We start from the raw sequence: 25,252 nt of genomic DNA on the forward strand, positions 1-25,252 counted from the left end.
GCAGGGCCCCCCAAAACAAAAGGAGCACAAGGATACACAAAGGGGAAAGTGCTGCAGGGACGGAAGCAGGGGGCGGGCGAGGAACTCCCTCAGGGCAGGGGGCGGCAAGAGTAACAAACCCTAGTAGGAGTTCACCGATGAAATCGATCTGTGCGACCGCTTCTCGGCTGACATGGCTCTACTCTGCATGAACGAGCACTACTCGGACGTGGAGTTTGTTGTCGAGGAGCAGCTCCTGCCGGCCCATCGCGTTATTCTCGCAGCGCTCAGCGAGTACTTCCGAGCCCTGCTCTACGGGGGCATGTCAGAGACTACACAGCGACGGATTACGCTGGAGGTATCGCTGGATCCGTTCAAAGTGCTACTCCGCTACATTTACTCTGGAACGTTCCTGCTGTCCACCTTGGACGAGGACGCCGTGATTGTCCGGCATAGCAAACCAGTACGGGTTCCAGGACCTGGAGATGACCATATCCAAATATCTGCATCAGTATCTGGCCCTCAGCAACGTGTGTATGATGCTGGATGCAGCGCGCCTCTTCAACCTGGACGAGCTGACCAATGTGTGTCGCGTTCATGGATCGCAATGCTCGCGAATTGCTGCAGCACGACTCGTTCAAAATGCTCTCCAAGGTGGGCCAGAGTCATTCAACCAGGAGACACGCACCAGTTAATCCCTAATGTATATGCATATGTAATCTTGCAGGAATCTCTAGAGGAAGTGCTGCGACGGGACTCCTTTTTTGCCGCCGAGGTGCACATCTTTCAGGCCGTTTGGAAATGGTCGTCTCGTTCGTCCGTCTGCCACTCATGAATCTCGAGGATTTGCTGCATGTGGTGCGACCCTCTAACATTCTCGAGCCGGACAAAATACTCGATGCCCTTCAAAAGAGGAGCACCTCAAAGTCGCTGCCCTACAGGGCCGCCCTGTGGCCCGATGAGAATGTTGCCACGGAAAAGCATGATTCGCATTGCATTCAGGGCGATTACCGGTCCGCCCTGCTAGACGGAGACGTCACCGACTACGACATGGAGAACGGCTACACGTGACACTCGATCACGGAAAACGAAGCCGGCATTGTCGTCGAACTGGGAACCTTCATGATAAATCACATCCGCATGCTGTTGTGGGACCGGGACAGTCGGGCCTACTCCTACTACGTGGAGGTCTCTGGCGACATGATGCACTGGGAGTACGTGGTAGACTACAGCGAGTTCCACTGCCGCTCCTGGCAGTATCTGTACTTTACGGCTCGTGCCGTCCGCTACATTCGGCTCGTGGGCACACAGAACACCGTCAATCGGGTAAGCCAGCGGCGTTTCCTTGCATCTAAAGATTCTTCTCGATTGAGGATTCCCCCTCGCCATCGGTCTCAGGTGTCTCACGTGGTCGGACTGGAGGCCATGCACACGAGCAATGTGCCTGATTTGGTCGGCCACTTTGTGGCCCCAGAGCGCAATGTGGCCACTGTCGATCTGACCGCCATTGTCACGGACGGGGTCAGCCGCACCCGCAATGCCCTCATCAACGGCGACTATGTGCGCTATGACTGGGACTCGGGATACACCTGCCACCTGCTGGGCAGCGGCGATATCGTTGTCCGCCTAGGGAAGCCCTATCACGTGGGATCGATGCGTCTGCTGCTGTTAGACTGCGACGATCGCACCTACAGCTTCTACATTGAGACCTCGACGAATCGTCGCGACTGGCAAATAGTGGTGGACCGGCGCAATGACAAGGTTCGCTCATGGCAGAAATTTCACTTCACGCCCCGGCCCGTTGTCTTCATACGGATTGTGGGCACCAGAAATACCGCGAATGAGGTAAGCAATTGTCTATCCGTTGGCTTGGCCGGTGCCGCGAATCAACTCATGACTAGTCCCAAATACAGATATTCCACTGCGTCCATCTCGAGTGCCCCTCGCAGGACAAGAGCTATCTCAAGGAAAAGGAGAAGGAAAAGGAGTTTGCACGAGAGCGTGAACGGGAACGCAAACGAGATATGGGAAATCTGCTCAAGCCGATTACCCCAACTGATGACAACATTGCCTCCACCTCAGCGTCAGCTATAGCCGCCCTTGCAGCTATCGGCTCATCAGCGGCGGATGAGCCCAACGAGAACGAGCTCAAAACGAAAATCCCTTTTTCGACGCAGCCAGCTGATGCACTGCTCGATGTTCCATCGAAAGCGAAGGCGGAGGCACAGCTTGAACCAGACACACCAGACAAAGTCTCCTCAGCGCCGCCTTCCCCTGTAACAACATCCACACCTGCAGAAGCACAAGCTGAACCACCTCTACGGCAGGAGAAGGACAAGGAAAAGGAGAAAGAAAAGGAGCAGGCTGCACTGCCCCAACCTGATGTTGAGTCTGTGCCAACACCCCTCCTGGTCGAGCTGGAGACAAATGAACCAGCAGCAGCAGCAACAGCAGCAGAAGCAGCAGCGGTCCTTCATCCCCAGCGACGCTAAGTGCTGAGGGCTGCTGCAGTACTTTGTTTCATGAGTGTCCGCCACTCTAAATACTCCTGTGGTCAAATTGTAATTGTTTTAGACGTAGACGTAGACCCCTTACACCCAATGCTCCCATTGCACCCATTGCAGAGTGTGTCCTTGTGAGCCGTCTTCAGTTTAGTTGCAATCCTGCACCGTATTTGCATCGCCGTATTTGTTATCTAGTCCTTCCCAGTGCCGCCAACCCAAGACACGTTCGAAACATTCACATCGCTAATTGTTGTTTTACCTATGTATGTACGTTTTACGCGTATTTAACTTGTTTTAAAAATGGTTTTTTCCAATACTTAATTGGATTGGAGCTCCCTTTGTTTGCCAGGCATCAGACACATTTTTTATACCCGTACTCAAAAAAGAGTTAAGGGGTATATTAGATTTGTGGTAAGAGTGGATGTGTGTAACGCAGAGAAGGAAACGTTTCCGACCCCATAAAGTATATATATTCTTGATCAGCATCAATAGCCGAGTCGATAGAGCCATGTCTGTCTGTCCGTCTGTCCGTCTGTCTGTCTGTCCGTCTTGTTGAGCGCCTAGATCTCAGAGACTATAAAAGCTAGGGCAACCAAATTTGGTTTCCACACTCATGTGATATCACACTGCTACAAGTGTATTTCAAAATTTCACCCCGCCCCCTTCCGCCCCCACAAAAGACGAAAATCTGTGGCAGGCACATTTTTAAAGATACGATAAAACTAGAAACGCAGTATCGTAGAGAATGCCCATCGCTACCAGACTGCCGAATCTGAATCAGATCGGATCATAATTATAGCCAGAATGAAGAAATTAATTTTCCGTTGCTTCCCCTGTCCCCCTCCCGACGACGACAACGAAACTCATTTTCCTTCTCGCTCGCACACTCTGCCGCGTTCAGTGCGCGAGCAACCCCTAGCGGAGGAGATGTAGAATCTAAATGGAGCATGTACATTGTACAATCTACATGTTAGATGTAGAATATACATTGTAGATGTAGATGTAGATATCAGATGTAGCAAAAAATGTAAAATGTTTTTTTTTTCTAAAATTCTAAAAAATCATAAGATTAAAAATGTATATACTGACTGAGTACGGGTATAAGTAGAGTCGCGTCCCCAGAAGCGACTCGCACGTTCCTTCTCGTTTTCATAAGTTTTACCACTTAATTGTACAGAATTGTATACGATATGCATCCCGGGGCATCCCAACCGATTCGCGATCCGGGATACGGATGTGCCGCTACACATACCAAATTTTATGAAAATTTTAAATATTCAAAAAATATCAACTGCACTTCGCATTAAGGTAATCAGGGCGGATGATGAAACGACAGAGAGCACAAAGAATCCATTGCGAATGCGACTGCGTTTGCCACCATTCAGGCAAAAGCAACGAAGGACAAACCTCAGTGACCCCACACCACAGCACCACCCACAGCCCACCAAATGAGGTCAAAGCAAAGGGCAAAAGAGGAAGGGGCGTGGGGGCTTGGAAGTGCTAAGGTCTGGCGGAGGTGATGGAGGGCGTGCAATTCCTCACAACTTACAAGCGATTCCACCCACTGCACTGAACTGAATGGGCAGAGCAACAACTGGGGCAGCGATCTATAACTAATGATCGTTGATAAATAATTTTGTACCGGGAGTCCCCCACTAATTGGACCCCCTTTGCATACAGTTGCAGTCTCAGTGCCCTTATTTCCATGGCAATTCTCTGCTCAATGCCATTTAGTGCCGAGCTTTCGCCAAGCAATCGCTGCTAATAAAAACCCCAAAAAGCAGCCATGCGCCAAAGCACAAATATTATTTTACCACAAACACACTCACACACACAAACTGTACCCTTATGCAATGTATACATATAGCTATGTGCGTGTGTGTGTGTGTTTAGATATCCATTGCGGATATGGCAAACATTTGCGTAACGAAACCCCGCACCCCGCACACATGACGGGATCCATGCTCTCTGTCCGGCCTCTCTCTCCTGCGTCGCTCCACTGGCCTAACAATTTCCTCAGACCTCTTGCAGATCTTTTAGAGAATGGCCAACTATAATGGAGAATTAACATCTTGATGATGATATATCCTCTGTATGCTCATTAACTATAATGATCCATTCACAAATGTCTATCCCATTTAATTGGCTATTTAAATTTGTATGAGGCTTTTCCTCAACTTTGCTTCCATGTCTTATATTGTGCCCACTGTGCTCCTCCTCCCACTCGGCCACGTGCATCCATGCATTCCATTACGCCTGCCATGACCCCCCACAACCAAAGAGCAGATAACCGGATTAGACCGGCAAGGCAAGGCAATGCAAACCACAACAGCAACTCTCCACTTCATCAGTGTGGCCAGGGAGGGCCCCGACTGTTGACAAACGTAAAACCCGTACTGGTTTGCTATGCCGAGGACGTCAATCACGGCGTCCTCGTCCAAGGTGGACAGCAGCAACGTTACAGAGTAAATGTACCGGAGTAGCACCTTGAACGGATCCAGCGACACCTCCAGCGTAATCAGTCGTTGTGTCGTCTCTGACAGAGCAGGGCTCGGAAGTACTCGCTGCGCGCTGCGAGAATGACGCGATGGGCCGGCAGGAGCTGCTCCTCGACAACAAACTCCACGTCCGAGTAGTGCTCGTTCATGCAGAGTAGAGCCATGTCAGCCGAGAAGCGGTCGCACAGATCGATTTCATCGGTGAACTCCTGCTCGGGTTTGTTACTCTTCCCAGTGGAGGACGACGATCTATGCATCTTGTGGTGTCCCTGGCTGCTCATTCCGTCGCTGGGAGCCTATGTGTGGGCCGAAGTCTGTTAGTGTGTGTGTGTTGTATAACTGCACGAGTGTGAGTGAAGTAAGGAACTGTTAACAAATGACGCCGCGCGACAATTATGGCTTTTTTACTACGTAGATTATGTAGATTGTACGCCTTGCCACCGCTTTCAGGCGAAAAAAAATATTTTTTTAGAGTATTTTAATTGAGCCCAGGGATGTATGTTGAATATATATTGACAAATTGATATATATTTATATTTTTGATATAGATATTTTTGTGCGATATTTTTCAAATGCAGTTTTAATTTTCAAATTTGGTATTTCAAACCGAAAAAAATCAACAACAATACAAAGAAAAAAAACTTCATGCAGGACAACATGGCCCTGCAGGCCGCAGAGACACGCAAGAGGCTGGAGGAGGAGCAGAAACGTGCGGGCATCATGGAGCAGCAGCTGAAGCGAGCCTGTCAGGAGAAGCAGCAATCGCAGGATCTACTGGCGGACACGCAGGTGAAACGCCGGAGTCTGGAGAGCCGCCTCGATAAACTGCGCGAGAAGAAGAAGTGGGCGGAGCAGTGCAATACCCAGCTTGAGTCCAAGCTGCAGCAGAGCCCAGAGTCGATGCCAGCAGCTGGAGCCAGAGAACGTGCGCCAGCAGCAGTACATCAAGCAGCTGGAGGCCAGGCGGGCGACCTTGGAGCACAGCCATGCCCAGCTGAACAAGGAGCTGCTCCTGCTGCGTAATCAGGAGCAGGAGGCACTACGTACCGTGGCCACATTGAGTGAGGAGAAAACGCGACAGCAGCTGCGCCTTGTGCAAATGGAAAAGGAATGGGGCGCAGTGAAACAAAATTTGGCCACAAACTATTCGCAGCAACAGCAGAAAATTAATCCGTTGATAAACGAATGGGATGCGCTGCTGTCCACGAAGCGGGAGACAGCGGATGCGCTGCGCCTGGAGCTGGATCGGCACCAAGACCTCTTGGTAGCTGCCCAAACGGAGGTGGATCGACTGACCATCCTGCACGCAGAGACCTCACTCGAGAAGGATGTGCTCAGCTACGAGCTGCAGGAGCAGCGCGAACAATTCGCCAAGCTCGAGCAAAGACTACAGAGCGTCCAGTTCAATGCAGAGCAGCAGGCCAAAAAGCAGGCGAAATGTGAGCCAGAGAACTGCAGTAGTGCTGAGATGCAAATGAGCAGGCTGCAGAAGATCAACAAGAGGCAGGCGAAAATCCTAAAGGAACACTATGTGGATGTGGACAAGGCGAAGCTCTTCGATGTCGAGCTGCAACTTGACGATTCCCTCACGCTGCAGAGCCTCTGCGCCCGCACCACAACTGTGGACATTTCCACCACGCAGCAGAGTCTGCTCACGGGGCTCAAGGGGAATGCCGAGCAATTAAAGGCGTTTATCAAGCAGCAAGAAAAGCAGGTAAAGCAGGGCGCCAGTAGTGATGCCACGCCCACCCATTCGAACATGAAACATTTTGGCTGAATTTTCTGCAATTATTTTTGGTTTTTGTTTAGATTAAATCAGCCAACCATTGGCTGATCAGAGATCAATGTCTTTTCTTGTATTGAGTGCAGCTGAGTCTTCAGTCGAGAGGTATAGAAGGCCGGCTACTAGGCCCAGTCCGATATATCGTTGGGCCACGCTTAAGTAAGCTTTTCGACTACGAGTATACACCATTATCTCAAGTATTATCGGAGTATTAGCCAACTATTCCTAGCTATGTGATGTTTGAAGTGAGGGATTTTTGGGACGTTTTTTTTTTCATTTGCAACCATCTGTCATCTGGCTAAAGTAAGCTGCTGTACGTTAAGTATTTGTCTGTGATTATTGCTTACAATGAAAAAAAAAAACCCAAATCACACGCTTCTTGGCTACACTTGGAAGCCCAGCAGGCTGGCCAGTAGCCTTGAGCAACAAATTCGACTGGGAATATTCAGTTAGTCAGATTCGTTGACCGAATCCACAACCTAGAGTCTACGTTTTTTCAAGTACAAAATGGAAGTGGTACGAAATAAATTTAAAATAAGATTAAATTCGTATTAAATAATTTTTAACACTTTCGTAGCAAATGAGCGACACGAGCGGACAACCGGGCAAGAGTCCGGCGCCCACGGCTAAGCCAGAAGGCAGCGAGTTGCTGGATGAAGGGTCCAAGGATGAAGGGTCCAAGGACGTTTTCTTTGACTTGGAGGATGAAGATGAGGGGACCACCAGCAATTCGACAAGCCATTCGCTGTCGGATATATGGGAGCAGGGATTCCAGGAGCAGGCACAGATACACAAGCTCAAGAATATGCTAAAATCGAAGTCGCACGAGCAGGACAACATGGCCCAGCAGGCCGCAGAGACACGCAAGAAGCTGGAGGAGGAGCAGACACGTGTGGGCAGCATGGAGCAGCAGCTGAAGCGAGCCTGTCAGGAGAAGCAGCAATCGCAGGATCTACTGGCGGACACGCAGGTGAAACGCCGGAGTCTGGAGAGCCGCCTCGTTAAACTGCGCGAGAAGAAGAAGTGGGCGGAGCAGTGCAATACCCAGCTTGAGTCCAAGCTGCAGCAGACCCTCATCCAGTGCAAGCAGCTCAAATGAAAATGCGCCCATAGCGGCGAGCTGCTGGATATGAAACAGATCGACTTCGATAAAATCACAAAGCGTTACAACGTCCTGGAGTCGGACTTTGAGGCCATGGTGTTGGAGAAGGAGGTCAAGATACATGAGTTGAAGGGCTCGCTCGAACTGGCCCAGATTCGATGCCAGCAGCTGGAGCCAGAGAACGTGCGCCAGCAGCAGTACATCAAGCAGCTGGAGGCCAGGCGGGCGACCTTGGAGCACAGCCATGCCCAGCTGAACAAGGAGCTGCTCCTGCTGCGTGATCAGGAGCAGGAGGCACTACGTACCGTGGCCACATTGAGTGAGGAGAAAACGCGACAGCAGCTGCGCCTTGTGCAAATGGAAGAGGAATGGGGCGCAGTGAAACAACATTTGGCCACAAACTATTCGCAGCTACAGCAGAAAATTAATCCGTTGATAAACGAACGGGATGCGCTGCGGGATGCGCTGCAGGAGCAGCGCGAACAATTCGCCAAGCTCGAGCAAATACTACAGAGCGTCCAGTTCAATGCAGAGCAGCAGGCCAAAAAGCAGGCGAAATGTGAGCCAGAGAACTGCAGTAGCTGTGCGGAGAAGTTGGCTGAAACTGGAGTGCTGAGATTCAAATGAGCAGGCTGCAGAAGATCAACAAGAGGCAGGCGAAAATCCTAAAGGAACACTATGTGGATGTGGACAAGGCGAATCTCTTCGATGTCGAGCTGCAACCTGACGATTCCCTCACGCTGCAGAGCCTCTGCGCCCGCACCGCAACTGTGGACATTTCCACCACGCAGCAGAGTCTGCTCACGGGGCTCAAGGATAATGCCGAGGAATTCATGGCGTTTATCAAGCAGCAGGAAAAGCAGGGCGCCAGTAGTGATGCCACGCCTACCCATTCGAACATGAAACATTTTGGCTGAATTTTCTGCAATTATTTTTGGTTTTTGTTTAGATTAATTCAGACAACCATTGGCTGATCAGAGATCAATGTCTTTTCTTGTATTGAGTGCAGCTGAGTTTTCAGTCGAGAGGTATAGCAGGCCGGCTACTAGGCCCAGTCTGATATATCGTGGGGCCACGCTTAAGTAAGCTTTTCGGCTACGAGTATACACCATTATCTCAAGTATTATCGGAGTATTAGCCAACTATTCCTAGCTATGTGATGTTTGAAGTTGTGAGGAATTTTTGGGACTTTTTATACCCGTACTCAAAAAAGAGTTAAGGGGTTTATTAGATTTGTGGTAAAAGTGGATGTGTGTAACGCAGAGAAGGAAACGTTTCCGACCCCATAAAGTATATATATTCTTGATCAGCATCAATAGCCGAGTCGATATAGCCATGTCTGTCTGTCTGTCCGTCCGTACGTCCGTCCGTCCGTCCGTCTGTCCGTCTTGATGAGCGCCTAGATCTCAGAGACTATAAGAGCTAGAGCAACCAAATTTTGTTTCCAGACTCATGTAATATCACACTGCTACAAGTGTATTTCAAAATTTCGCCCCGCCCCCTTCCGCCCCCATAAAGGACGAAAATCTGTGGCAGGCACAATTTTAAAGATACGATAAAACTAAAAACGCAGTATCGTAGAAAATAACATATCTACTAGATTGCCGAATCTGAATCAGATCGGATCATAATTATAGCCAGAATGAAGAAATGAATTTTCTGTTGGTTCCCTCTCCTTCTCCAGCGCTGCTGACGCTACTGATTCTCTTTCTCGCTCGCACACTCTGCCGCGTTCAGGCGCGAGCAACCCTAAGCGGAGGAGATGTAGAATATAAATGGTACATGTACAATCTACATGTTAGATGTGGAATATACATTGTAGATTTAGATGTAGATAACAGATGTAGCAAAAATGTAAAATTTTTTTTTTTAAATTCTAAAAAATCATTAGCTCAAAAATGTATATACAGACTGAGTACGGGTATAAGTAGAGTCGCGTCCCCAGAAGCGACTCACACGTTCCTTCTCGTTTTTTCTAAAATTCTAAAAAATCATAAGCTCAATAATGTATATACTGACTGAGTACAGGTATAAGTAGAGTCGTGTCCCCAGAAACGACTCACACGTTCCTTCTCGTTTTTTTTCATTTGCAACCATCTGTCATCTGGCTAAAGTATCTGGCAGTATGCCTCAGCAACGGAAACTCACCAGAACTTTCTTTATTTCTTTCTTTTGGCTGTGCAGGCGGCTTAAGTTAGCTGAAATATGTAGATCGGGGCGTGGGAGAAGCTGAGGACAGTCGTGGCAGGTCGAGGCTGATTTATTTAAAGTTTATAATTGTTAATGTGTGTTCCTGTGTGTGTGTGATTTGGTATGCATACGGTACCATAAACCGTTTACAAATTTGTCGTCGCAACTAGAACTTGAACCAGTTGGACTGCGGAGAAGGTTTCCTACGTAGAGCAAATGAGGGTCTGAAGACACGGCGACAGCCTCTGTTGATTGCAGTTGTAGAGAATGAGTGAACAGGCAGTGATGGTACTGTTTCTGATACTGATTTTATTCAACAAACTTAAATTCTATTTATAGGTGACAAAAGGTACAGAAAAAGCTGAGTCTAGTAAGAATATGGTAAAAGGGAATTGGAATTAATATTGAATTAATTTGGATTTAATATGATATTGTGTTATTGGGCAATTGTGATAGTCAGCAAGTGCACCAGTATTTTTGGCCTCTGAAGAGCGATCGCATCGTTGGCAGAATTGCTGCAGAAGCGGTTATTGTTGACTCAGCTAAAATGCTTTGTCGTTTGTTATTATGTCTCCCGTTACATGGGTCGACCTGACTTATTCGATAAGTGTATACTATGTAATATTAATTAATGCATAAATATGCGACTGAACATTCTCCCGGCCGTTGAACTGGTGTTCAACCGTCGCCCAAGTCGACTGAAAAGTGTTGTGGAATGGGGATCGGGGGTGATGATCCGTGTGGGTCTGCTTGGTTGATTGTTGACTGCCTTGGGTTCCATGATTGATACTTCTTCCGGAGAATGAACGCAATAATCAATAGCATTGATATTGCTAGGGCAGCATAAGTAGCGATTTGATGATGCTGCACTGTGTTGAGATGGTGTGGCAGCCTTTGTTGATTGATTGCCACTAATTGCAGGCGTAAGTCTTCCAATTCTTGAAGATAGTCTGGTGTCTGGTTCTCCAATTGTACAGTTGCTGGCGAAGGGGGTGTCGTTGGTAAGCGTATGTCCCCAAATCGAGTGTAGGTTGATTTGACTTCACTGATTGTTGTGCTGAAGGTACTGATGCTTATTTCTGTATTGCGAGCAGTGCATCTAGGTGACAGTGAGAGTAAGCCAGTTCCTTCCAGTTGTATGGTTGACGGAGATACGTTGCAAACTGCCTGAAGTCGTGTGTTGAAGAGTGTGTTGCAAAAATCCATTTATTTGCTTGCTGAGTTTTGGACCACACCATGTCCGCCTTCGTGTGGGTCACTTCACATAAAGGTGCTGTTTTATTGTTAAACAACTGAAACTCACAGCGATTGTCGACATTGAAGACTGTTTGATGATCAAAGCATGCGTTGAGTAGTTTAAAACAGCGTCGAAATTATTCTGGAGTAGATCCCATGAATTGATCTCGGTGAGTGTTCACAGTGATTATGGTCGTTTTGAGATTAAACAAGCTCCAACTTGTTGAGTCCCAGACCGGAATCGGCATGATACTGAAAACTTCGAGCTGAACTGTTGAAACTAACGGTAGTGTCACCTTGAAAATGACGTGTGTGGCAGTCAGTGTTCCTTCGACTCGCATGAGCTTGTATAATTGTATCACATTTTGTGTTGTGACAGGCAGCATTTTATCAGCTGGCAAGTGATCCCGGATTTGGACTAGTTGCTCTCTTAATTGCTCAGGAGATACTAGCGTTGGGCTTATTTTCCGATGGTGAATGCCGATTAATACATCAGATATGTAAGACTGCAAACGTTGTCAGCAGAGTTAGTTGTGCTGTGAGCCCTAGGTATGACTGAATTAGATTTCTCGACTGATGGTTGCCACTTGTTATTCCAATACCTTTAGGCGGTTGTCTATGGCTGACTTATCCTTCCTGATCACGTTCATTGTGGAGTCGACAATTGACGTTTGATTTCGTAGTAGATGTAGCAGAAAGTCTTCGTTGGTTTGTACCTTTTCGATTACTTTGGAAATTTTCTCAGCAAATGTAGAGTCAAGTACACCGAAAAGCTCGTGTGCCACGTTTTCCAGCGGTGATCTGCGTTGTCGAGAGGCCTTCATTAGCATATTTCCTGTTTGTAGTTCTTTGTACAAATGTTGAAAGTGTTGAAATATGGAGTTGCACGCTGGGACATTTTTTAGTTCAGGGCACATGTGTCTTAGTTCGGACATTCCGGCTGACATGACTTGCATATCCTTCCAATATGGATCCAAGTCGTAGTATACAATCATGGTCATTCTTAAGGTTCCAAGTTTCTCATAGAATATTGTTTGCAAATTGCGTCACATTTATTGATTGTGAAAATGCTAATGGCAGCAAGAGAAGTGCTACCTCCTCTGAGAATAATGGGGCGAGACGACTGATGGGGCGTTTGTATACACCGGACGATGTTTTGACATCAACCACTCGTGCATGGTTGTCTTGCCCAGGATAAGTTTTGATTATGCGACCCATTGGCCACTTCATTACTGGAAGGTTGTCTTCCTTCACCAAAACTAATAATCCTTCGGTCACGTTTGGAGCGGTGGTTTTCCATTTATGCCGAGTTTGTAGTTCGTGGAGGTATTCCGTAGACCTTTTTTTCCAAAATGCATGTTTTAAGTGTGAAACCAATTCCCAGCGCTTTACCAGAGTTTTCTTTTGACGATCAGTGTTGACGTCAGGTGCTGCGGTCAAAGGTTCGCTGATCAGGAATTGCCCTGGAGTAAGCGCACATGTATCCGTTGGATCATTTGACATTGGAGTTATGGGTCGGGAGTTGAGAATCGCTTCAATTTCGATTATGACTGTGTTCAGCTCCTCAAACGTCAAGGATGCTGTTTCTGTGGTTGTAATTAACAGCCTTTTCGCTGATTTTACTTCAGCTTCCCAGAGGCCGCCAAACGATGGGGCCCGAGGAGGAATGAATTTAAAATCCACTTGTTTTTTGTTGCAATGATTTGTGATCAGAGCATATGCCTTTTCGCTAAATATTGCTTCTTTCAATTCCTTTAGCTTATTATTTGCGCCGACGAAATTTGTTGCGTTGTCGCAATGAATAGTCTGACACTTCCCGCGTCTGCTAAGGAATCGCCGGAGTGCTGCCAAGAATGCATCTGTGGTTAAGTCACTTACTAACTCCAGATGTACAGCCTTTGTGGAGAAGCAGCAGAATACGGCAATGTTTGCCTTATCTGGCCGTTTTCCTCGGATTTTATGGTGGATCATAATTGGTCCAAAGTAGTCAACGCCTGCATTTAGGAATGGGCGTGCTTGCGTGACTCTTTGTGCTGGAAGATTGCCCATGATCTGGTGCATCAGCTTTGGTCTGGCTCTGGTGCATCTAATACAGCTATGTATGATGCTTCTAGCCATCGTCTTGTCGTTGATAATCCAATATTGTTGTCTTGCGATTGCCCTTAATGCTTGAGCACCGCAATGCAGATTTTCCTCATGAAGCTCTCGCATAATCATTTTGACTATTGGGTCGTTGTACGGTAGCAGGATTGGATGTTTTGCGTTGAACGGAATTTGAGCTTCTTCGAGTCTTCCGCCAACTCGGATGAGCTCATCATCTCCTAGTAAGGGAGATAACGAAATGATCGAACTCTTTTTATCCACTGTTTTATAGCGTTTTAACTGTTTTAAATCCGCTGTGAACTCAACTTGTTGAATCGTTCGTAGGATCATAGTGCGAGCACGCCTTAGTTCTCCTGCGCAAAGTGTCGTTGTAGGTGCTCTATTAGTTTTGTAGCAGAAGCGAAACATGTACGCTACAATACGTTGTAGTTTATTGAACGAGTTGCTATGTCTGCATGTGTATAACTCTTCTCCGAGAGAGCTAGATGCGATTGGCAAGCTGACATGCTTAGCCTTTCTCTCGAGATTGCTGGGCTCAATGATGGGTGGTTTTGTCCATTTATCTCCTGATCCGTGCAAGAATAATGGTCCGTATAGCCATAGACTATGATCCCTTAGCTTGCTTGCTAGGATTCCTCTTGAAAGGACGTCTGCTGCGTTGTTGGCTGTTGAAACATGCAACAGTCGTCCACATAGAAATCGTTCTTCAATGCAGCAGATCCAATAGGTAATCTGTTTTGGCTCCGAGTTGCCAAATGATCCAGACAGAGCAGATGTGGTCCCATATGTGACTGTTTTTAAGCGATAGTACCTGATATCTTCAGATGGATTGTTTCTCCAGACTATCATCTGATGAAATTGATCCTCGGGATTTATCCACACTTGTCGGTACATTTTCTCGATGTCCGCTGTGAATACGTACTTGTGTATACGAAAACGTAGTAGAATGGACATAAGTTCACTCTGAACTGTGGGTCCGGCATGCAGAATGTCGTCTAGAGACTTTCCGCTTGTTGAATTAATTGATGCATCAAAAACGACCCGTAACTTTGTGCTGGTGCTCTCAGGTTTGAGTACACAGTGGTGTGGTATGAAGTAGTGTCTCTCCGGCACTTGAGTTGCTGGGACCATCTTCATGTGTCCAAGTCCTTCATATTCAATCATGAATTCCACATAGCCTTTCCAGGTGTCTGCTGAAATCCGTCGCTCTAATGCCAGGAATCTTTTCGTTGCAGTTTCCAAAGACCTCCCCAGGGCTGAAGAGTGTTCGGAAAATGGGAGTTTTACTATCAACCTGCCATCCGATGCTGTTTGTAAGTTCTCTATAAAGTGAGCTTCGCAATGTGCTTCGATTGGCGTGCGTGGTTTTTCTTCCGTCTCTAAGTTGTCCAGAGTCCAGAATTTTTCCATTAGCTCGTTGAGTCCAATTGTACAAATGGATGCGAAGTTGTGTGCAGACCTGATTTTTCCTGCCACAGTCCATCCCAATTTTGTATTTTGCAGCAACGGGCCTCCTGAATTTGGCTGTTTTTGATCTGGGAGTAGTAGCGAATAATAGTGCTCTGCTCCGATGAGCATGTTTGCCTGTTTATAGAAATCCGGATCTGCCAGTGGGCAATTGGTTGGTATGTTCAAGTTCATTTCATCGAGTGCCTGCGCTGGTTGATCAGCAATTATCTGAGGTAGTACGAATGCTTCAATTCTTTGCGTAAATCCGCCGTGAAGGGATTTTATTAGAACATTTACTCGTGCTCTGCTGGTCTTTGACTGAACGAGTCGTTTTTGATGCATCATGTAAATCAACAAGCGGAAAGTCTCTAAACGACATTCTGCATGCCGGACCCACAGTTCAGAGTGAACTTATGTCCATTCTACTACGTTTTCCTATACACAAGTACGTATTTACAGCGGACATCGAGAAAATGTACCGACAAGTGTGGATAAATCCCGAGGATCAATTTCATCAGATGATAGTCTGGAGAAACAATCCATCTGAAGATATCAGGTACTATCGCTTAAAAACAGTCACATATGGGACCACATCTGCTCTGTCTGGATCATTTTGCAACTCGGAGCCAAAACAGATTACCTATTGGATCTGCTGCATTGAAGAACGATTTCTATGTGGACGACTGTTGCATGTTTCATCAGCCAACAACGCAGCAGACGTCCTTTCAAGAGGAATCCTAGCAAGCAAGCTAAGGGATCATAGTCTATGGCTATACGGACCATTATTCTTGCACGGATCAGGAGATAAATGGACAAAACCACCCATCATTGAGCCCAGCAATCTCGAGAGAAAGGCTAAGCATGTCAGCTTGCCAATCGCATCTAGCTCTCTCGGAGAAGAGTTATACACATGCAGACATAGCAACTCGTTCAATAAACTACAACGTATTGTAGCGTACATGTTTCGCTTCTGCTACAAAACTAATAGAGCACCTACAACGACACTTTGCGCAGGAGAACTAAGGCGTGCTCGCACTATGATCCTACGAACGATTCAACAAGTTGAGTTCACAGCGGATTTAAAACAGTTAAAACGCTATAAAACAGTGGATAAAAAGACCTCCAATTCCTTCGATGCGTAATGTTGTATCATTAAGTTTTACTGACAACATTGATGCCATTCGTTCAGAGATCAGGTTGATCTGTGATCCTGAATCCAGCAAGGCTCTGAAATTGGCTCTCTGTCCATTGTTTGCTTCTACTGCTACTTTTGCTGTAGCTTGCAGGTTGTAATTATTGTAGAGCCTATGGCTTGCCTTCTTGCAGAATGAGCAGAGAGGCGTATTCGATTTTCCAGTGCTTACTGTTGCACATGTTGTGCCTTTTGGCTCCTTCATTGACATTTGTGTCTTTTTGCCTGTTCCTAGAACTCAAACTCTTTGTTCTAGGAACTGAAGCATTGTGTCCAAGGCCTGTATTTCCTTTGAGCTTCCGAATGATTGCTCGTACAAGGCTCTGTTAGTGACATCCAGCTTATTTTTGATGACGGCAATCAATATTGGATCCCATGTGGATATATTGATGCCCAATCCCTTTAGTGATGCCAGGGATTCGTTAATTGTAACGTAAAACTATGTTAATGACTTTGAGTCGTCATTAACTGTGTTATAATTTAGGAAGCGGTTCAATACCGTGCTAGCGACATCTCTGGGATTGTTGTATGTATCAATCAGAATTTCCCAGGCGCTCAAATAATTTTCTTCCTTTAGATCGATATGTCGGATCAATCTTTCTGCCTCTCCAGTTACTGTTGTTTTTAGATACCACATCTTCCGAACTGCGGGCATGTTTGTTTCATGTATCATACATGAAAACAGGTCATAGAACTGGAACCATTTTAGCATGTCCCCATCAAACTTGGGAATGTTGATGCGTGGAAGCTGCACTTCATTATTGTTTGATGTGGCTGGTTTTGCCAATGCTCTTTGAACCTCTTTTTCCAGGGTCAGGTAGGCTTCCATGTTGTATCCTCCTTCTTCTGGGTTATCATATTCCTCGTGGATAGAAAAATGGACTTCTTGTGCTTGAGTCCATAGTGATTTTATCAAATCACTTGAAGTACGTCCTCCCGCCTTTGAGAATTTGTCTCAGAATGCGTTTTATGGACTCTACTATGGCCTTTTGTCGGCGACATAGTGAAGGCAATTTGCTGTAAGCCTCCGTGGTGACAGCGTGTTCCTCCTTGTGGGAATCCATTTTGCCTCTTACTTATACTTTGACCCGTTGGGAGTCTTTTATTCGCATTGCAGCTGGATACGCTCCTATTCGCAACCGATGTTGGTCAAAGTATAAGTACAGACGACGTACTGGATGGAGGTTTTGTGCTGGTGAAACGCACTTGTGATCTTGATATTATTAATCGTTGATCTTGTTGGCTGATGAGCTGAAAGTGACAGATCTGCCAATTTGCTCTACTATTGGTAGGAGATTCTACCGTAAGTATGTGGCTTGCTGCCAGTTTGTGTTGAAAAGTCCTGGTGACTTCTTCAGTGTGATCTGCAGGTTTTCCTGCTCCGGGGTCACCAAATGTTAATGTGTGTTTCTGTGTGTGTGTGATTTGGTATGCATACGGTACATAAACCGTTTACAAATTTGTCGTCGCAACTAGAACTTGAACCAGTTGGACTGCGGAGAAGGTTTCCTACGTAGAGCAAATGAGGGTCTGAAGACACGGCGACAGCCTCTGTTGATTGCAGTTGTAGAGAATGAGTGAGCAGGCAGTGATGGTACTGTTTCTGATACTGATTTTATTCAACAAACTTAAATTCTATTTATAGGTAACAAAAGGTACAGAAAGTGCTGAGTCTAGTAAGAAAATGGTAAAAGGGAATTGGAATTAATATTGAATTAATTTGGATTTAATATGATATTGTGTTATTGGGCAATTGTGATAGTCAGCAATTGCACCAGTGTTTTTGCCCTCTTAAGAGCGATCGCATCGTTGGCAGAATTGCTGCAGAAGCGGTTATTGTTGACTCAGCTACAATGCTTTGTCGTTTGTTATTATGTCTCCCGTTACATGGGTCGACCTGACTTATTCGATAAGTGTATATTATTTAATATTAATTAATGCATAAATATGCGACTGAACAATAATGGAAATTGAAACAACAGACAGCGGACAGTGGACAGCGGACAGCGGACAGTGGACAGTGGACAGTGGACAGTGGACAGTGGACAGTGGACAGTGGACAGTGGACAGTGGACAGTGGACAGTGGACAGTGGACAGTGGACAGTGGACAGTGGACAGTGGACAGTGGACAGTGGACAGCGGACAGTGGACAGTGGACAGTAAGCTGCAAGTAAGCTGCAGTACATTAAGTATTTGTCTGTGATAATTGCTTACAATGAAAAAAAAAAAACCAAATCACACGCTTAATTGGCTACACTTTTAGTACGTTTAGCAGAGGAAGCCCAGCAGGCTGGCCAGTAGCCTTGAGCAACAAATTCGACTGGGAATATTCAGTTAGTCAGATTCGTTGACCGAATCCACAACCTAGAGTCTACAAAATTTAAGTCTACAAGTAAAAAATTGATGTGGTACGAAATAAATTTAAAATAAGATTAAATTCGTATTAAATAATTTCAACACTTTCGTAGCAAATGAGCGACACGAGCGGACAACCGGGCAAGAGTAAGGCGCAGGGAATGGGCGGGGAATGGGCAGCGAGGCAGCGAGCCCGGTTCGTGGCGTGAAGAACACAACTTTGGTATCGGGTAAGCTGTGTAAGCTACGGATAGCGGATAGCGGGTAGCTGGTATATGCGGGTAAGCTGTGTATCGGGTAGCATTTAGCGGGCGCATGCCGCATGGCATTGCTAAAAACCAAAGCAAGAGTTAGAACTGTGCTCTAAAATCATTGAACAACGAAACGGTTAAGGTCAGTGGAAAAAAGGTAGAGGACAGCAAAGACAGCCAAACGGGTATATCGACTCGGCTATTGATGCCGATTAAGAATATATACATATACTTTATGGGGTCGGAAACGTTTCCTTCTCTGCGTTGCACACATCCCCTTTTACCACAAATCTAATATACCCCTTAACTCTTTTTTGAGTACGGGTATAAAAATAATTGCAGAAAATTCAGCCAAAATGTTTCATGTTCGAATGGGTGGGCGTGGCATCACTACTGGCGCACTGCTTTACCTGCTTTTCCTGCTGCTTGATAAACGCCTTGAACTGCTCGGCATTCCCCTTGAGTCCCGTGAGCAGACTCTGCTGCGTGGTGGAAATGTCCACAGTTGTGGACCGGGCAAGAGTCCGGCGCCCAAGGCTAAGCCAGAAGGCAGCGCGTTGCTGGATAAAAGGTCCAAGGACGTTTTCTTTGACTTGAGGACGAAATTCGTCGAGATTCGTTGACCGAATCCACAACCTAGAGTCTACAACCGTCAGCAGCTCTGCGTTGTTGGCGACTTTAATTGGGTTCCCTAGTATGGACCGCCGATCCTCAATCGTCGGCTATGATGCCCAGCAATGTTCACTTGCCGCAAGAAATTCTTTTTATAGATGACTGCTTTAGTATGGGCTTATCCCAAGTAAATAATGTATTCAATAGGTTAAATAAGATTCAAGACTTAGTTTTTGCTAGTTCTGATATCGATTGCTGTGTTAAATGTTGCGAATTGCCTATTGCAGAATGCGACATGCATCATATGCCCTTGGTAGTTTCGTCTAAATTCCATCGGTATTCGCCCTGGGCGGAACGATTTTCTGATTATTTCTTTACTGATAAAAGTCTTGATGTTATTCGGGTTGATTTGTCGAACATAAACTGGGCTTCTGTTCTGTCGCATCCTGTGGCTGACGCTTCTTATTGCAGTTTCGTAAATACTGTTCGTCACATTATTGAAAGTAGGGCTTCCAAAAGAGTGCATGGCTCTTATAGGCTACCGTGGTATACTAAGGGTCTAGGGAGATATAAAAATCTACGTAACAAGTTCTATAAACGTTTTGCTAGGACGCGTGACCCTGTTGACTGGGCGAGGTATATGCAGCATGAGCGCGAATTCACCTTTCTGAATAAATTTTTATATATATCCAGTACATTTCTGACGTTGAGAGGGGACTTAAAACCAATCCCAGGTCGTTCTGGCGCTTCGTAAGTTCCAAAAGATCGACGAGCTCGCTTCCATCTGCTTTGAGCTTAGGTGATTTGACTGCAAATACTGATTGTGGCATAGCTAAGTTGTTTGCTTCTTTTTTCAGATCAAATTTTGAACCTTATGCCGTTTGGCATGACTTAGGTACTCTAAATTCTATTCCTTCGGTCGTCAATATTGGTGCATTAGCTATATCTGACGCTGACATCTTGGAGGCTGTTGTCGATTTCGACAATTCTAATAAGCCCGACGGTGATGGCATTTCTCCCTTCCTTCTTCGCAATTGTGATATTGCTTTTTGTGATCCTCTCAAAATACTCTTCACAAGGTCTCTTGCCACGGGTTGTTTCTGTGATAGTTGGAAGGCTGCCACAATTACGCCCATTTTTAAAAAAGGTGCTAAGAATTTGATCTCCAATTATAGACCAATTGCCAAACTTAGTAATGTGTCGAAGCTTTTTGAGCGAATCCTAACCAAAAAGATAACTTTCCTCATGAAGTCGTATATCAGCCCAAATCAACACGGGTTTATGGCGGGTAGATCCACGACCTTTGAGTTGCACACTCAAGTTGACGCTGTGTATACTGACTTTGCCAAGGCCTTTGACAAAGTTTCTCACAGTGCCCTTATAGTCAAGTTATATCAACTAGGGATTCATTCCCGCCTGCTCGGTTGGTTATCTTGAGAGACGGGAGTATGTGGTGTTGATAAATGGAAAGCATTCGGACCCATATGTGGCTACTTCCGGCCTTTCACAGGGAAGTGCACTTGGTCCTCTGCTGTTCTTAATATTTATCAATGACATATGTCCCAGCATCCAAGGCTCTGAGTATCTGCTCTTTGCTGATAAATTGAAAATTTTCCGGGCTGTCAAAACCTTAAGCGACAGTATCCTGCTGCAGCGCGATCTGGACGGAGTTGCTCGTTGGTGCAGACGTAACTCGCTCCCTCTCAACATTAGCAAATGCTATTCTGTTTCTTTTAGGAAGTGTGTCTTTAGTGTGATGGCCTCATATTCAATAGATGGCCATCCGCTTTTAAAACAGACGGACATACTTGACCTAGGGGTCTTGTTCGAATCAAAATTTCTTTTTGTCGAGCATTTGAATTTTATTCGGCTTTGTTAAACGCAATGCATCCCAGTTCAGAGACACATATACGAGGCTATGTCTGTACTCGTTCCTTGTACGCTCGCGGCTCGAGTACGCTTCCGTTGTTTGGAACCCCACCGGGGCCGTGCAAATTTCACGTATCGAGAGACTGCAAAGAAGGTTTCTAAAGTTTGCACTCAAACCCTTGCAATTTTCTCTCCCCTTGCCATCGTATGAGCGTAGATGCCGCCTTGTGCACCTCTCCTCTCTCGAGGATCGTAGGACCATCGCGGCACAGATATTTCTGTATAATCTACTAGTGGGTAACATTGATTGCCCTGACCTGCTTAGTCGGATTGGCTTCAGTGCGCCTGCCAGGAGCCTAAGAGCGCATGCACCTTTTGTGGTCGATCGGCATCGGACCAACTATGGCAATAATGAGCCCATCTCCAGGGCTCTCCGCCAACACAATGCGCTGCCAGCAGGGATGCGGTTTGACTTTTGCCAGGGGAAGAGAGCCGTCAGATGGATACTTTCCGACTTTTTTCTTTTTCATGATTGATTTTTTATATTTTGTTGTTGTTTTTTATTATTTAAGGTAGAATTAAGCTAGTTTAGCCAGTTAAGGATATTTTAAATCTGTTGGCCAATAAATGAATAAAACATTAAAATTTAAGTCTACAAGTACAAAATTGAAGTGCTACGAAATAAATTTAAAATAAGATTAAATTCGTATAAATAATTTCAACACTTTCGTAGCAAATGAGCGACACGAGCGGACAACCGGGCAAGAGTCCGGCGCCCAAGGCTAAGCCAGAAGGCAGCGAGTTGCTGGATGAAGGGTCCAAGGACGTTTTCTTTGACGGACCACCAGCTATTCGACAAGCAATTCGCTGTCGGATATATGGGAGCAGGGATTCCAGCAGCAGGCACAGTCGTACGAGCAGGTCAACATGGCCCAGCAGGCCGCAGAGACACGCAAGAAGCTGGAGGAGGAGCAGACACGAGTGGGCAGCATGGAGCAGCAGCTGAAGCGAGCCTGTCAGGAGAAGCAGCAATCGAAGGATCTACTGGCGGACACGCAGGTGAAACGCCAGAGTCTGGAGAGCCGCCTCGATAAACTGAGCGAGAAGAAGAAGTGGGCGGAGCAGTGCAATACCCAGCTTGAGTCCAAGTTGCAGCAGACCCTCATCCAGTGCCAGCAACTCAATGAAAAATGCGCCCATAGCGGCGAGATGCTGGATAGGAAACAGATCGACTTTGATAAAATCACAAAGCGATACAACTCACCAGAACTTTCTTTATTTCTTTCTTTTGGCTGTGCAGACGGCTTAAGTGAGCTGAAATATGTATATCGGGGCGTATGAGAAGTTGAGGACAGTCGTGGCAGGTCGAGGCTGAATTATTTGAAGTTTATAATTGAAATTGAAACAACAGACAGCGGACAGTGGACAGTAAGCAGCAAGTAGGCTGCAGTACGTTAAGTATTTGTCTGTGATAATTGCTTACAATGAAAAAAAAAAAAAACGAGAAGGAACGTGTGAGTCGTTTCTGGGGACACGACTCTACTTATACCCGTACTCAGTCAGTATATACATTATTGAGCTTATGATTTTTTTGAATTTTATGAAAAAAAAAAAATTTACATTTTAAATTTTTTTGCTACATCTCCTATCTATATCTACATATACAATGTCTATTCTACATCTAACATGTAGATTTTACATGTTCCATTCACATTTCATCTCTCCTCCGCTAGGGGTTGCTCGCGCACTGAACGCGGCAGAGTGTGCGAGCGAGAAGGAAAACGAGTTGCGTTGTCGTGGGCGGGAGGGGGAGGGGAAGCAGCTGAAAATTAATTTCTTCATTCTGGCTATAATTATAGTCCGATCTGATTCAGATTCGGCAGTCTGGTATATATGGTCAGTCTCTACAATACTGCGTTTTTAGTTTAACCGTATCTTTAAAACTGTGCCTGCTACAGATTTTCGTCTTTTGTGGGGGCGGAAGGGGGCGAGGCGAAATTTTGAAATGTACTTGTAGCAGTGGGATATCACATAAGTCTGGAAACCAAATTTGGTTGCCCTAGCTCTTATAGTCTCTGAGATCTAGGCGCTCAACAAGACAGACAGACGGACAGACGGACAGACAGACATGGCTATATCGACTCGGCTATTGATGCTGATCAAGAATATATATACTTTATGGGGTCGGAAACGTTTCCTTCTCTGCGTTACACACATCCACTTTTACCACAAATCTAATATACCCCTTAACTCTTTTTTGAGTACGGGTATAAAAAAACCCAAATCACACGCTTACTTGGCTACACTTTTTGTACGTTTAGCAGAGGAATCCCAGCAGGCTGGCCAGTAGCCTTGAGCAACAAATTCGACTGGGAATATTCAGTTAGTCAGATTCGTTGACCGAATCCACAACCTAGAGTCTACAAAATTTAAGTCAACAAGTACAAAATTGAAGTGGCACGAAATAAATTTAAAATAAGATTAAATTCGTATTAAATAATTTCAACACTTTCGTAGCAAATGAGCGACACGAGCGGACAACCGGGCAAGAGGTTAAGCCCAATTCTAAGCCAGAAGGCAGCGAGTTGCTGGATGAAGGGTCCAAGGACGTTTTCTTTGACTTGAAGGATGAAGATGAGGGGACCACCGGCTATTCGACAAGCAATTCGCTGTCGGATATATGGGAGCTCGGATTCCAGCAGCAGGCACAGATACACAAGCTCAAGAAGATGCTAAAATCGAAGTCGCACGAGCAGGACATGGCCCAGCAGGCCGCAGAGACACGCAAGAAGCTGGAGGAGGAGCAGACACGTGTGGGCAGCATGGAGCAGCAGCTGAAGCGAGCCTGTCAGAAGATGCAGCAATGGAAGGATCTACTGGCGGACACGCAGGTGAAACGCCGGAGTCTGGAGAGCCGCCTCGTTAAACTGCGCGAGAAGAAGAAGTGGGCGGAGCAGTGCAATACCCAGCTTGAGTCCAAGTTGCAGCAGACCCTCATCCAGTGCAAGCAGCTCAATGAAAAATTCACCCATAGCGGCGAGATGCTGGATAGGAAACAGATTGACTTTGATAAAATCACAAAGCGGTACAACGCCCTGAAGTCGGACTTTGAGGCCATGGTGTTGGAGAAGGAGGTCAAGATACATGAGTTGATGGGCTCGCTCGAACTGGCCCAGAGTCGATGCCAGCAGCTGGAGCCAGAGAACGTGCGCCAGCAGCAGTACATCAAGCAGCTGGAGGCCAGGCGGGCGACCTTGGAGCACAGCCATGTCCAGCTGAACAAGGAGCTGCTCCTGCTGCGTGATCAGGAGCAGGAGGCACTACGTACCGTGGCCACATTGAGTGAGGAGAAAACGCGACAGCAGCTGCGCCTTGTGCAAATGGAAGAGGAATGGGGCGCAGTGAAACAAAAAAACAAAAAATTAATCCGTTGATAAACGAACGGGATGCGCTGCGGGATGCGCTGCGGGATGCGCTGCTGTCCACGAAGCGGGAGACAGCGGATGCGCTGCGCCTGGAGCTAGATCGGCACCAAGGCCTCTTGGTAGCTGCCAAAACGGAGGTGGATCGACTGACCCAACTGCACGCAAAGACCTCACACGAGAAGGATGTGCTCAGCTACGAGCTGCAGGAGCAGCGCGAACAATTCGCCAAGCTCGAGCAAATACTACAGAGCTTCCAGTTCAATGCAGAGCAGAAGGCCAAAAGGCAGGCGAAATGTGAGCCAGAGAACTGCAGTAGAGCTGAGATTCAAATGAGCAGGCTGCAGAAGATCAACAAGAGGCAGGCGAAAATCCTAAAGGAACACTATGTGGATGTGGACAAGGCGAAGCTCTTCGATGTCGAGCTGCAACTTGACGATTCCCTCACGCTGCAGAGCCTCTGCGCCCGCACCACAACTGTGGACATTTTCACCACGCAGCAGAGTCTGCTCACGGGGCTCAAGGGGAATGCCGAGCAATTAAAGGCGTTTATCAAGCAGCAGGAAAAGCAGGTAAAGCATGGCGCCAGTAGTGATGCCACGCCCACCCATTCGAACATGAAACATTTTGGCTGAATTTCTGAAATTATTTTTGGTTTTTGTTAAGATTAAATCAGCCAACCATTGGCTGATCAGAGATCAATGTC

General features: G+C 46.3%; 3 protein-coding genes and 1 pseudogene across 3 annotated transcripts; all 4 read left to right on the forward strand.

The window, feature by feature from the left end:
- Positions 1–127: 127 nt before the first annotated feature.
- On the forward strand, positions 128–2,483 carry LOC111080862 (annotated as a pseudogene).
- Positions 2,484–5,638: 3,155 nt separating this feature from the next.
- Positions 5,639–6,758, forward strand: LOC121404646 (trichohyalin-like). Its single transcript, XM_041594486.1, has 2 exons — positions 5,639–5,823; positions 5,870–6,758. Exons 1-2 carry the CDS (start codon positions 5,639–5,641, stop codon positions 6,756–6,758), a joined length of 1,074 nt encoding a protein of 357 aa, XP_041450420.1.
- Positions 6,759–7,143: 385 nt separating this feature from the next.
- On the forward strand, positions 7,144–7,876 carry LOC121404652 (centrosomal protein of 290 kDa-like). Its single transcript, XM_041594532.1, has 2 exons — positions 7,144–7,280; positions 7,342–7,876. The coding sequence occupies exons 1-2, from the start codon at positions 7,272–7,274 to the stop codon at positions 7,861–7,863; spliced, it is 531 nt and encodes a 176-aa protein (XP_041450466.1). The 5' UTR covers positions 7,144–7,271; the 3' UTR covers positions 7,864–7,876.
- LOC111080866 lies at positions 7,877–25,233 on the forward strand. Its single transcript, XM_041594531.1, has 2 exons — positions 7,877–8,310; positions 24,579–25,233. Exons 1-2 carry the CDS (start codon positions 7,894–7,896, stop codon positions 25,179–25,181), a joined length of 1,020 nt encoding a protein of 339 aa, XP_041450465.1. The 5' UTR covers positions 7,877–7,893; the 3' UTR covers positions 25,182–25,233.
- The last annotated feature ends 19 nt before the right edge of the window (positions 25,234–25,252 follow it).

Source organism: Drosophila obscura, unplaced genomic scaffold (assembly GCF_018151105.1).
Source record: "Drosophila obscura isolate BZ-5 IFL unplaced genomic scaffold, ASM1815110v1 contig_29, whole genome shotgun sequence".
Taxonomy (NCBI): domain Eukaryota; kingdom Metazoa; phylum Arthropoda; class Insecta; order Diptera; family Drosophilidae; genus Drosophila; species Drosophila obscura.

Coding starts and splice junctions, on each gene's coding strand:
- LOC121404646 (XM_041594486.1), top strand. CDS start 5,639: ATGGCCCTGCAGGCCGCAGAGACACGCAAGAGGCTGGAGGAGGAGCAG. Junction 5,824..5,869: donor AAACTGCGCGAGAAGAAGAA/GTGGGCGGAGCA, acceptor AAGCTGCAGCAG/AGCCCAGAGTCGATGCCAGC.
- LOC111080866 (XM_041594531.1), top strand. CDS start 7,894: ATGAAACAGATCGACTTCGATAAAATCACAAAGCGTTACAACGTCCTG. Junction 8,311..24,578: donor TTAATCCGTTGATAAACGAA/CGGGATGCGCTG, acceptor CGGGATGCGCTG/CGGGATGCGCTGCGGGATGC.